This window comes from Squalius cephalus (genome assembly GCF_949319135.1).
Source record: "Squalius cephalus genome assembly, chromosome: 15".
NCBI lineage: Eukaryota > Metazoa > Chordata > Actinopteri > Cypriniformes > Leuciscidae > Squalius > Squalius cephalus.
In genome coordinates, this window is record NC_137136.1 from 14459239 (window position 1) to 14473995 (window position 14757).

Below are 14757 nucleotides of genomic sequence, written 5' to 3' on the forward strand. Positions count from 1 at the left end.
TTCTTTCATTTGAAATGTTTTCCCTCTAGTGGCCAGATTTAATTAAAATCCTACAGGCAATGTGGAGAGTGTCACTGTTCTCCCAAACCACTATCTGCTATTCCAGTGCAGATATCTCTGTTTCTGTTTTACTTGTGCTATCCTTGGATTGTAATATAAGTAAATAACCATGTGAAAACCTGTTGCCATTTAGGAACATCCTTACTATTATTGTGAACAAATGGCAATAGCATGACCTGCGTGATTCATTGTTTTTTTTAGACTAAATATCACACCCCTGTTATTCATTTCATTTGTACACTGGTGCCAAAATGAACATTTATGGTTCATTGGGTGTACAATCCTTGTCATCCTCACTAAAAAAATAGAATAAAATAAAGGATAACATATCCTTTTTACATTAATGGTGCTGGTTAGTGTTGTGTGATGTCCATTAAAAAGGCACTGAAGTTAGTTAAGAATAAATGCATTCTGAATGTTAGCGATTATGTGGCTACTCATGGTTTTGTAAAATCTAGCACAGTCTGATTAACCACAGAGATGTTTTAAGGCAAGTTATATAACATTGTTGTCTCTCCACAGATGGTGAACTCCAAACTTTGTGTATTATAAAATGAAGGTGATTGGCTGTTCTTAAAAATCATTTATTAAAAGCTATTTTAGTTCTTGGGACATCTGACCCTGGTTAGAGGATCTTGTTTGCAGGCCTGCACACATCTGACTTAAAGCCTCATGAAAACAAATAGTGTGATTTATCATTATCTTATCTGCACTGTACTTAGCAAGCATAAAAAATATAGTTATTTTAACCAAAAAGTATTAAAAAAAATAAAGAAAAACCTTATACAGTTAAAATATATATATTATATTTTAAAAGACAATGAAAATGAAATTTTTACCAAAAATATTGTTAAATGTATTAAAAGTAAAAATTATGAATTATCTAATATACTGAGAGAATGTACAAATTACAGTAGGCTATTTAACAAGGCAATAGGCCTACATACTTTTACAGTGCAACATTTTAATATATAAGAGTAATAATTAATAGCAATAAATAATAGGCCCTTTTAAATAAGTAGGCTAAATGCTACAAGTAGCCAAGTGATTGCATATTCATGCGGAAATGGGCATTCCCAGAATTCCCTGTGGAACCACTTCAAAGCAAACAGAATTTATTTAAAATGTTGGTCGCCCATTTTTAGACAATTTATGTGCCCTGCTGCCTTTTAGTTGATGTTTATAGCATTTTATGGCTAAATCTGAGTCATAACTCTTGTAATATTGTCACATTTTTACAGTAGCCTAAAGGTCTGTCAAGCATGCCAGCTTTTTACCTTGTTTTTTTTTTTTTTTTTTTTTTTTAAAGTAGCCTAGACTAATTTCAGTTTTGGATTTTGTTCTCTTTTCCACAAAATACCAAGCAATTAAAACCAGTTTACCACTGAAGTCACACTGTGAGCATTTGTATCGAATAAATCGACTAAAGTAAACATGTGTCCCATGAGATTTTTTCAACCATCCACAAGCCACGAGTCTCACTCAGGCAACCATCTGCTGCTTTACCTAAATCCGGAGATTTGGCCAAGCCTCACAAATATCTGTCATTCTCTCAGAGTGCCCTCACGAGTGTTATCCTTCATCAGCTCTGCTGAATAGACCAGTAAACACCGATCTGCTCTCTAAACCGCTGGGGTTTGGATGTTCACTCGTATTGAAACGGGCAGGTGGGAGTTGGAAGTTAGAGGAGCGAGTGCAGAGGAGCGTCAGTACGGAGAACAGCCAACCTAAATTAAGGTTACAATTATCCTACTAGACCCCGGAGGGATGTGTCGTAGACAGGAGGAATTAATGAAGAAACAAAGCGATTAAAAACATTCGGGTCTTGTCTCAAGACAGGCTCGTCGTCTTTCTGAGCACGATGTTAGAGGACATTGTGCAGAAGTGAGGAACTGCGAACAGAGATGGAGAAAGATTTGGAGAGCTATGAAATCGCTGCCATGCAGATAATGTGAGGGGAGCAGGTGAGTTCCGCTTTGTGTTTTGTTCTGATATACTTAGGTTATAGTCAAAGTAATGTTTGTTTGGTGTTCTTCAAGGTTATGACTAATTTTGAAGTTACTCATTTCGTCACATTCAGACTTCTTACCCATGGATGTCAAAACATAGCCCATTGTCTATTACATTATTTTAAGCTGAACAACAGACAATAAAGGTAAACGACTCTTGTTGTAGACTCTCGCTTTAGACTCTTGTTTTAAATCACAATATGTGAGGAATTTCATTCTAACACTATGGTTTCCAATGTAAAGATGATATTGTGGATGTACATGGTCAATTTGATGTATTCTTACATAGGCTGTTTACGTCTCTTTAAAAAACTTTAAAAATATGATTCAAAATTATTTTCTTAAAATATCAGGTAGTGTGTAAAGCTGGAATAGTAAATTGAGTAGAGATGGACTGAGACTCAATGACTCTAGATAGATAGATAGGCAATGACGATAGATAGATAGATAGATAGATAGATAGATAGATGATTGATTGATTGACCAATTAGATTCAATGACTCTAGATAGATAGATAGATAGATAGATAGATAGATAAATAGATGATTGATTGATTGATTGATTGATTGACCAATTCGATTCAATGACTCTAGATAGATATATAGATAGATAGATAGATGATTGACTGACCAATTAGATTCAATGACTATAGATAGATAGATAGATAGATAGATTGACCAATTAGACTGAATGACACAGATAGATAGATAGATAGATAGATAGATAGATAGACAGATAGATAGATATATGATTGTTTGACTGACCAATTAGATTCAATGACAATAGATAGATAGATAGATAGATAGATGATTGATTGATTGATTGACCAATTAGATTAAATGACTCTAGATAGATAGATAGATAGATAGATAGATAGATAGATAGATAGATAGATAGATAGATAGAGTTGTTTCTTAGTTTGTTTAAGCCCAATTGACAGGGCCAGATTTTGTTTTGGGAGGCAAACAACTAAAAATAGCAGTCAGGGGCACCAGTGGTCAGCTGGCATTGTGTGCAGCATTCGCATTCCCACATGGTCACTGAGGTTTCGGAGGCCCCTGGCAGTCATGGCTGTCTTAATTAGAACTAATCAATCTGAGCAAGTTCTGTCTAATGAGATTTCAAACAGGATCCCACATCCCGCATGATGTGCAGCACTGTAAATTCCTGTCGCGCACTCGTGAACCAGCGCTGAAGGAGCGCAAGCTTTGGGGCCGGTCCAGACGAGCACTTTAATCAGAAGCGTTGTAATGCACAGCAGGGCCTGATTTATCACCAGTTGATGGGGCGGAGCGGTAAAAGCACTTACTTGATCACTGGTTTGTTTTGCTTGGTCACTTGACATTCTCATCATGCCCTCATATATCGGCATGTGATTTATGAGGTCTGCCGCTATGAAGTCATTTTGGAGTGGGGTTTAATATCACTGAACAGGTGCAGATGCCCTGTTTTGACCAGTTTTGTCTTTTTAATAATGCACAGCAGTTACCTTTGAACTAAATTTGAGATTTGTGGCCCTGATAAGTCCGCCTCACATTGTGAGCATCATCCTGGTTCTTTGTGTAATCCTGCTGCCCTAAAACGGACCTATTTAGGACCGCTTAGACAGTGAACTATCCAGGCCACCATATGACCCTGCTAATGGGTGTCCTGTATTACAGCACACAGCCAGATGAAGAGAACTTTCCCTACAGACCAGACCCATCTTTTAACTAAGCAATAGCCGTGCTGTTTCATTTTTTTTGTGTATTTTTTTTTTTTGTAAAGAATGTTTAATTTAAGAGCTGGATCTGTGACCCTGGATGGTAGGCAATCTGTCAGCACTACTGGGTTTCAATGCCTATTGATGGATTAAAATCTATGGACGTCTAATACATGGGCGAAGCAGATTCTGTGCTTTTCACAGATGACATATGAGCTTAAACCACATTCATATGTGTGAACTCTCACAATCACACAAAAAAATCAATGGACTCATACTTGATTTATACTCTCTGCTTCAAGACACGTTGCATCAATGGAATGAAATCAGAATCCGGGCCCTCACTAAACAAATGATCTCCATCCCACCAGCATGTCTATCTACTGAATTTCAGATGCTTTTGGCGCTGTATGTTTCACAGGTTTATGTATAGAGTATAAATGCATATGTTTGTAATCTTTTGTCTTTTAAAAACTTGCTTAAAATTAACAATTAACTCGTGCAATGCACATATGCGGTGACCTAGTTACATTAATGCATTCCGTTTAGCCTGAGGTGACCTCGTTTGTGTGTCCTTGAAAAGTTACTGTTAAAGTCATTTTAAAACACTCATGCACATACAGTATGTGTGTTGCCTTCTGGCAGGCAGTAACATGCGAGATGATGATCTCGTGTTCATTTTTCCATAGATACATTTATTTTGCATTACATTTTAATGTCTTTGGGTTACACAATGTACACGCACTGAATGAAGTGACCAGCACAAAGCTGAATTATCATAATCTGTCCTTCAGACATGTTGTTATCCCAGCGTGACCTCTCTCAGCTGCTCCACATAATCATGAAAAACAGTGAAAGCATGAACATTCATATTGGTTTGACCAAGTAAAATATACACAACATATTAGATATTGTTTTCTGTGCTAAATACCTATAGCAATTATTTGTCTATAATTGAGTGATTTTTTAAATAGTTGTATATCTGATTTCTGGCGCAAATTTAAATAATGATTATATTACAATAACAAGACTTAATGCATAAAAATACACAATAACAATACAAATGTTTAAATTCAAAAATAATAATTTCTCAAGGGATGCACTGAGATAATCATGTTCATGTTATGGCTGATAAACGATAAATGTTACAATATCAAAACAAAATTTAATATTTAATATTTTTTTGTCTAAATAAATAAATAAATAAACCTAAAAACTAAACCTAAACATTTTAAATGCTACAAGTAGATTTAGGCATCACAAAATTATAATGTACAGTATATGAAAATCTGATATTTTTTTATTTTAAACAGTGTTATTACATTTATTAAAGTGTTATTAAATGTTTTTAAAGTTGAACTTAAAGTGAGCATTAGATGATGGCAAAGGCAATCTAAATGTAAAAATAGGGGAAATGAGCAGGCTCATTATCTGTAAAAAAAAAACAGATAACCATAAGTCGTTAACCATAATTCAATGAATAGTTTAATAATTAAACTAGTAGTGTGCATGGTGGTTTGCTGTTCCCAGGGAAACTATAATCTGATAAGGTGTTAATGGCGTTGTACACAAAAACAAGACATTGGCAAACAACCACCACTAAGGCAGCAAAATCAGTCACACTTTAACAGAGGCTGAGACTATAAATGCTTGTTTTATATGCTACACATGCAAACACACAATGGATATGTTTTTTAAACTTTCAGCAAAGGTGGATTACAGAAGGATGAGCAGAAGCGTCTTGTAAATTCACTGTGGGCTTGAAATGCAAACACTTTGAGGAAGCATCTGTGTTTTGTGCATCCAAGTGTGAACCTCACCTTCTCTGTAATATTTATTTTTCCATTCCCCGGGCAAGCTCGAAAGGGAACAAATACTCCATGTCCTGAAGATCTGTCATCATATCCCATAGCTAAACAACACCTGTTTCTGAAAGCTTTGAATACTTGCGTTCATTCCCATGGCTTTATTCTGTGGCGGGGTTGGAAGGCCAGGGGCCATAAACAGCCTCTTTCTCACTTTGATGCAATTGTTGCTGTGAAGAACTGATGTGAGGAATTCTAATTGGAGATTGGAGAGTGGCTCAGGGTAGTTTCCCCCCGGCTGGGACGAGAATAGCACGGGCTCCAAGAGGCAGGTGAACTACATTCCCTGGCTGCTCTCAGAGGTTAGAGGTCATGCTAAACATGCAGGTTGGAGACCTCTGATATTGTCACTGAAATTTTAGACACTGTTGTAAGGTAAAATAAAGGGTAAATAAAATATCTTGTGGTTTTGGCTGACATTTTGTGAATATCCTGTAATGTTGAAACTAGTTAAGTTTCATTTCAAAATGGCTGGATTCCCTCATCCTTTTGCTCTGCGCATCCCTCCCTTGACCTTTCTCAGTAAAATACACAGTTAAAGCTCAATAATACTTTATTTTCTTACTGTTATAAGCCCTTCTGCATGCCTAGAGCCAGTGAAGTGCAAATTGGAGTCTGTCTGCAGAGGCTTTAAGTGTTGTGTTTACTAATGGAGTCAGGGGAACAGCTACAGCAGCAGTGGAAAGCTTTTGCCCCCCTTTTATAGTATCTGGCAGACGGCCATGTCAGTTATTGTAACCTAATGAGGCCTGTCTGACCCTGATGAGTTTTGACTGTTGATGTGAAAGTATGAAAATCAGGACTGAAATGAGAAAAACAACACATTATTCGGGTGTGTTCAGCTTAGTGAGGGCTGGCTAACTGTGATGACATTGCATCAGATCGACAAGGGCACACTCGATGTTTGGCAGAGTGTTGATTGTTAGATAAGAGCATTGACAAAGCTGGAATGTAGGATGGTCCTGTATGTGATTATCCAAAAGTTTTCCTATGAGGCATCTTATATTGGGTTTGGGCCACAAATTTTAATTTTAACAATGTTAATGAAAAAAATATAAACATGTTTTGTGTGCATGGTTTAAAGGGGTGGTATAATGCCCTTTTCACAAGATGTAAAATAAGTCTTTGATGTCCCCAGAGTGTGTATGTGAAGTTTTAGCTCAAAATTCCCCACAGATATTTTTATACAGCATGTTAAAATTGTCACTTTTTGAGGGTGAGCAAAAACGCACCGTTTTTGTGTGTGTCCCTTTAAATGCAAATGAGCTGCTGCTCCCGGCACAGAGGGCGGAGCTTCAACAGCTTGTGTCCTTTTGCCTCACACAAACATGCACTGAAAATGTCAAAACTTTTAGCCTTTTATGTTCAAACCGAAGTCAGAAAGATGGAGAGACTCAAGATGAAGTGATAATCTATAAATCGCGTTCCCGGGGGTGGGGTTTATTTAGATTTTAGGGTTGGTGATGTCACTAACCCGGGAGGAATGTCTTGTAGTCCCTACCAGCCTTTGTTGTAGTCCTTAAAAAGCAATTTCTTTAAAAGAAAAAATCACCCTTTGGTTTCAACTTTGAGCGTATATATATATATATATATAAATTAAAATATGGATATTTTACATTTTTATTTATTTTAAACCACAAATACAAATAAAGGCATATGAAAACAGTTTTACTATGAGGCATCTTGGGTTTGGGCCATCAAAAAGTAATATATATATATATATATATATATATATATATATATATATATATATATATAAATATGAATAACATATAAACAATTTATTTTAACCATAAATGCTATATATAGAGATTTTGTACAGAACAAGAAAATATTTTTAATTGAAAGCAATCTCAAAGCCAGCTGCCGAGATGTTTTAGCATTAAAATCATGAGATCAAAATCACTTATGCTAAGTTTTCTTGCTCTTATTAATAGCAATCAAGATGAGCTTAGTTGTCAGACAGTGTGAAAATGCCATATAGGCAAGCAGCAAGACACAGAGCTAGAGTTTTGTCACCTCCATGTTCAGATCTCCTACACCTGCTGCACTGTGTCTTTCACAAGACGACAGAGAGGGATTCACACCCTTAATTTGTGTAAGCCAGGCTCTCTGCTGTGTGGAAAACCAATATGGTGTCAAAACAGCCAAGCCAATAGTGATTCTCTCTCCCTCCTTTGGCTAGATACGGCATTATGAGTCAGCTTAGTTGGCCAGTATAAGGCCTTTGTGTGGAGACTGGGGACGACACTGAACTGGAGAACAAGTCAACCTCATTTTAAGTGTTTTTTAGCAAGAACAGGTTCAAAATAGATGCTTTGTGTGTAAACAGGAGAACAAGAGAATCCCAGACCCATGTGAATAGGCTATATTAAGCAAGCAAGCAGTGGGAGAGGTGTAATGCAAGGCTGGTAGGACTTTGTCACGACAAGGTAGGAGTTTGTACCCATTTCATTCAGTTCATTCGTATGCAAAGTACTACTGTACCAGAAATTTGTACAAATACTGTGTATAACTATGATATATAAAGCATTTTAATTCCAATTTAGTTTATTTTTTATAGACTTTTTATGTATTTAAAAACAGGTCTGCTAATGTGATATTTTAGAGATGCAGTTTCTGATATTTACTCACCTTTCAAGTAATTCTAAACCTGTAAGACTTTCTTTCTTCTGTTAAACACCAAGAAGATATTTTGAAGAACCAAGCATTTTCTGGTCCCCTTTGACTTCCATAGTATATATATTTTTTTCATACTATGGAAATCAATGGGGACCAGCAGCTGTTTGGTTACCCACATTCTACTTTTGTGTTCAACATAAGAAACTCATACATGTTTAGAACAACTTGATGGAGAGTAAATGATGACAACATTTTCATTTTTGGGTGAACTATCCCTTTAAGTATTTTGTTAATTGTTACCTTTACTGAGGTGTATGTGTGAAGTATTGAGGTTGTATATAATAAATTGAAGCATCTTTATGATGCAAAATGTTTTCCGAGGCAAAGACTCGCAAGCTGTCTTTCCCTTTAGAGGTGATTCATGAATAAAAACTGTGCATGATAAAGATAAATAAAAAATTCTTGTGCTGCTTATTGACATTTAACGTTCAGTGAACAAACAAATCCAAATAGGCTAAATTACTGAGGATAATTGCACTTATTGAAAGAACAAATCTCATTCTCATCTCAATCCATCACGTTGCCTTGATTTCCTTTTTCAGTACAAAGCTAAAAATCCTAGGTGTGTAAGGTTCTCTCAAAACCCACATTGCTATAATATTTTGTTTCCTTTTTATTTTTTACAGTGCAGTTTTACCTTAATTCAGTGCATGTATGTTCAGATAATGAATTACTCTTGATTTAGACTGCATGTTGAATTCATATATTATTGTGCAGTCCAGTGTTTTTCTCTGGGCTCTGATGGGTCGTTTGGCTCAGCTCAGTCCATTAAACTGAAGCAGAGTCAACGTCTGTCCATGCTGAGTGGGTAATTCCTAATTTGTGTCTAGGTCTCTGCACCTGCACCCTGTGACATGAGGTTAAGCTGGACTATAGTGAAAGTGCCCTGCACACACCTGTCCTCTCACATCAGACCCTCAAGAGATGTAAATGCAGAGGGCTGGACTGAAATAAGCATGTTACCGTGCAGCTGTCACCTGTCTCATCATTTTTATTTACTGTCAGGGTTATGTTTAGGTCTGTTTAGTTTTGTATTCAGTCAGTTATTTGTTCCCGTTTTGCCACAGTTCTTTCTGTTCAGTGTTCGGTCTCGTTTACGTTTATGTTTAAGTGTGGCTAGACTTGTTACATCTCCTGTGGTTTTCCTGAAGTGATTGTTGAGTTTATTAAATACTATTTCCTTGAATCTCATTGTGCCGTGCGGCGTGCGTGTTAAGCCACACCGAATCGTTACATTTCCCAAATGAGTGTGCATTTAAATCACACACATACATTTTGCTGTCTCGTACAAAAACATGTCTAGAATGTTCCACCGCTGTCCTTCATCAGGAATGGATGAAAAGCTGTTCTACAACCTCAGTTGTGTCTGGATCAGTCGGTCTGTCTAAAAGCAGAGGATTAAAGAGATTGTTAGCACAAATCATCATAAATCAGTCTCAATATTTTGTGCTGTTTTTTCTCTTCTCTCTGCTTTAGGCTTTTGGAAGTGCGAAGTAACGTCTAAATGTGACTACATGCATCTCCAGCGAACACTGAGCCCAACATAGATACCATCCTGAAAATATCTGGTTATGAGAACTGGCACAACAAAAGTCCCTTGGTAAGTATAACTAGACAAATAAAAAATATGAGTTATGGGTAAAGCAGCAACGTTTGTCTTCTAATTCAATAATTTTACATCTATAGCTCTTGAAAATGCTTATTTTAGATGCAGAATAATACTAAGTAATACTTACAATAGTACTGTTCCGTTGTAATTGATCAAGATGCATTTTGGGTCAATAACAAAACACTCATTTTCATTTAGTTTTTTTGATATCTATTGATTTATTAAAAAAAACATGATTAAAAAATTCAAAAATAAACATATTATGCAAATGCATCTCATACATACAATTACTTCTCTTCTATGATGAGCATATTTTCAATTTCTGAATTAAAATTAACTGATATTTTGGGGAGAGATAAAGTCAGATATGTTAGGGTAATAAAACGTGATGAAAAAAAGCCTAATTAAAATAATGAAATTCTTGAAAAGAAAACCTTATATAATCTATTGCTATTCATTCTTAGAGAAAATATTTTAACAAAACTCATTCAATACTTATTAACAGTTAAGAAGATAGATTTGTGAAAATAGCGAATTAATTCAATGATTACATTTTTTTTTTCAATTTAATGACTTGTGTGACCATCAAGTATTCCTTTCCTAAACTTCTTCAGTGATTCAAAAGGTTTTTCAAAACCCCATTAAAACCAACAAGAATACACAGATTACAACTTGACGTTATGATTTTAAAAAGATTTTTCCTTATTGTGGACACAGTTATATGTCATTTTCTTTTTTGCAGGAAGGAGGTAAGATGTTCATGGATCTGTGTGGCCAGCGAGGCGCATGGACAGTCCTGCTGCTGTGGTGCCTAAACCTATCAGCTGCTGACCTCACCTGCCCGCAGAAATGCACTTGTTACCGTGACACGTTGGAGGCCAACTGCTCCTCAAGACACCTGACGGGTGTGCCTGAGGGGTTACCCAACAATGCCAAACGCTTAGACCTTTCAAGAAACCAACTGAAAACGCTGGCTAGGCGTCAGTTCTCCGGCCTGTCAAAGCTTGAGGACCTGGACCTGAGTGAGAACATCATCTCCATGATTGAGGTGGAAACATTTCAGGGGCTGAAGAACCTGCGATACTTGAGGATAAAGAACAACCGCCTGAAGATCCTCCCGGTCGGGGTCTTCTCCGGCCTCTCCAACCTTCAACGTCTGGACATCAGTGAGAATGAGATCCTGGTTTTCCTGGATTACACATTCCGGGACATGACTAACTTACAGCAGCTCGATGCAGGAGAAAACGACCTGGTGTTTATCTCGCAGCGGGCTTTTGTTGGGCTGCAGGCGCTGAAGGAGCTGAACGTGGACCGCAGCAATCTGACCTCCATCCCCACTGAGGCTCTGTCGCAACTTCAGAGCTTGACCAAGCTGCGGCTGCGCAAGCTGACCATAAGCGTGTTGCCCAACAATGCCTTTCGCCGACTACACCAGCTGCGCACGTTGCAGATCCTCCACTGGCCTTCTCTCGAGACGTTACATAGCAACAGCCTGGTTGGTCTCAACCTTACCACTTTAGTTTTAAGCAACTGTAACCTTAGCTCTGTACCTTACGCTCCACTGCGCCATCTCGCTTACCTGCGGTACCTCGACCTGTCCTACAACCCCATCACCTCCATACAAGGCAACTTGCTGGGGGAGCTTCTGCGGCTGCAAGAGTTGCACCTGGTAGGTGGGAGCCTGCTACGTATTGAGCCAGCTGCCTTCAGGGGTCTGGTCCACTTTCGTCTGCTCAATGTGTCCTCGAATCGTCTGACGACATTGGAAGAAAGTGTCTTCCACTCGGTAGGGAACTTGCAGACACTGCGGCTGGACAGAAACCCGTTGGCCTGTGACTGCAGGCTACTCTGGGTTGTGCGACGACGTCGGAGACTGGATTTCGACGGCCGCCAACCCACCTGTTCGGCTCAGAATCAGCACAAGAAGGCATTTCGTGACTTTTCCGAGGCTGATCTTCCGGTTATATTTACGTGCAGACGAGCGCAGATTGTGGACCGCCAGCTGCAGGATGCGAGTGTGTTGGAGGGCGTGAGCATACGGTTTGACTGCAGAGCCGAGGGCTATCCGTCGCCTTCTATTACCTGGCTGTCAGCCCAGCAGACTGCACTTAGCTCTGTCGGGAGAGTACGAGTGCTTGCTAATGGAAGTTTAGAAGTGCGTTATGCCCAAGTACAAGACAGTGGAACGTATCTGTGCGCTGCAGCTAATGCGGCGGGGAACGACAGCATCTCTGTGAGTCTGCAAGTGGAGGGGCTCCCACAAAACCGCACCGCATCGTATTTCTCAGACGAGGGATGGATGGAAACTTCATTGCCTCCTTCTACTAACTCCTCCACACGAGTGTCAAGTCCTTACCCATTTGATGCTAAAACTCTCATCATTGCTACCACCATGGGATTCCTCTCTTTCCTCAGCTCTGTGGCGATCTGTTTCGTGTTTATGTTCTTCTGGAGTCAGAGCAAAGGACAGATAAAACACACCGCCACTATAGACTTTGTGCCACGTTCATCCATGGGTGGAGGTGGAGATGGTGGGGACACTGGGAGATTCACAATGAAGCTTATTTGAGCTGGAATAGAGAATATTTGGTCATGGTAACAACAATTAGTTGAGCCTTTAAAACTGTAGTAAGTTGCAGCTTGCCATCACAGCAAGGTACAAAGCCTTATGATAACATATTTTGCAAGCCTGATTGACTTTCATGTAAATAGGTACAGTATAGTAACTTATCTTTATAATAATCTCATTCATATTTTGACATTAATGTAAGTAGGTTTAACTTCTCTTTTTTAATAATATTTTAGCTGAAAAGTTAGATTATTATCAAATTTAAGATAAGTAAGGTAGTATCGTGGCTTGAGCAATTCCAAAGTCTGAAGATAAACAACAAACAAATTTTCTTACTGTCCGATAGTAATAATTCTTTTTTATAAAATATTAATAATAATAATAATTAATAAAATACTTACTTGATATAACTATTATTAATAGTAAAATAGTTTTAAAAATTTAACTACATTTATTTACTAAGAAATTATATATATATATATACACACACAATCACACATAGTATAGTGACTAATAAATAACTAAGCAACTGTTGGATATTATTTTGGTGTGCCCTCGATTTGGTTTGTCATTTTTTTAGGCTCACAGCTCTTAGTATAATGAATCAAATCTCTTCTTTTGTAAGGCCTCAGGCACAGTTAGCCTTTAGAGATATTCATTTCACTGCCAAATGAAACCAGAACACGCCATGCGATGATGCATTTCACAACAGTTACAATGCAGTTTTAGAAATTGTAATATTGTTGCATAAATGTATATGCAAAAGACTGAAAAAAACCCATAGATCTATATATGTCTTAACAGCCTATTAACATCTATTGTAGTTTGTAGAAATTAAAACATTGCAACAGGAAATAAATGAATTTAACTAATAATAATTTTTTAAAAGTTAAGGATTTTAAATGGACGATAAGTTATTGAAATGGACTGCTGTATTATATATTGTGTGTGATATTGTACATTACAGATGTTATATTTATAGGTTGCAGTAAGATTACAAAAACTTTGCAAGGTCATTCAGAAATGTCTTTTATGCTTCTTCTTTTTTTCATTTTTTTTTTTTTAAATAAACATCATCAAGTGATGTTATGCCATGCCAGTGACTCTTATGGCTATGCACAAATGGCTATGTCATGATTGCACACACACATGGTTATTTACCTAAGATGCTTTGCAATTTATGTAATGTATATAAGTTATATTTCCACATTTTGATGTTTTTGCTAATGCATTTGTAAGTTATAATATTTTGCATTGGACCATTAAAGACTATGCAAGTCTGCCTGTTCAGAAAACCATCTTGTCTCACTATTTTCTCTCCACAGGGTTCCATTTTAAACCTCCTCATTAAAAATTCAAGTACATTTCTAGGTAAATTTCTGAGTCCTGAAAGACAATTTAGATACTGTGATCATATCCCTTTGTTACTCTGGTGCATGCAGTGTAAAATTGTCCAGATGTAAGCTCCATCTGTTTCATCAGTGCAGCACCTATAACCTTGAGTGGCTGCAGTTTTTCTTTAGCTCATCTGATTGTGGAGGATAAATGACATGAGATGTAAGAGAGAAGAATCTGCATCATTATCTGCATCAGTCACTGTCTTGTTTGTTAAACGGAGAAATAATTGTCTCCTGCTGCCTCTCATCTGATTACCTACGATTAATGTTTTGATTTTACAGAATTTATGCCATTCATTCAGTCAAATTGGGTATGTTTTATTACACTGATGACGGATTATTGTCTGAGAGCACAGGAAGAGACGGGGAACTCGCAGTGGTTTTAGTCAGGCTGTCGTTTTTTTGGACAGACAGTTCTCAAGCTTTAACAGGATTCTGCTGAGAGAGAGAGAAAGAGAGCGAGAGAGTGAGAGTAAATAATTTCTGCTGTTGCCCAGAATAACCCAGAAAAAAAAGATGATAATCACGTGTATGACCAGTGGTTTAAACCCTTTAGGATTACCTCTAGATGTCTCAATCTGTTATATAGGTCTGTCTGGCTACGGGGGTACTATGATCAAATAAAAATGCGTTGCAATTAAACTACAACTAAACTAAATAATAATAAAGTTAAATAATCATTTTATTAAGATGAGAATGTTGTCACGTTTTTGTAATATATATACACACAATAAAAAGTAATAAACATACTGCACAGATATAAAAGTGTGTGTGTGTGCGCGCACTCATAAATTTATTGTACAGTATGTTCCGATCTTCCTGTTCTGTACTCTGATGTGAGGACTTATTTGTGCCACCACTTTG

At 37.4% G+C, this 14757-nt stretch overlaps 1 protein-coding gene across 1 annotated transcript; it reads left to right on the forward strand.

The window, feature by feature from the left end:
- The first annotated feature begins 9834 nt into the window (after positions 1-9834).
- lingo4b (leucine rich repeat and Ig domain containing 4b) lies at positions 9835-12613 on the forward strand. The gene is made up of 2 exons (XM_079895588.1): positions 9835-9918; positions 10670-12613. Exon 2 carries the CDS (start codon positions 10682-10684, stop codon positions 12494-12496), a length of 1815 nt encoding a protein of 604 aa, XP_079751714.1. The 5' UTR covers positions 9835-9918; positions 10670-10681; the 3' UTR covers positions 12497-12613.
- The last annotated feature ends 2144 nt before the right edge of the window (positions 12614-14757 follow it).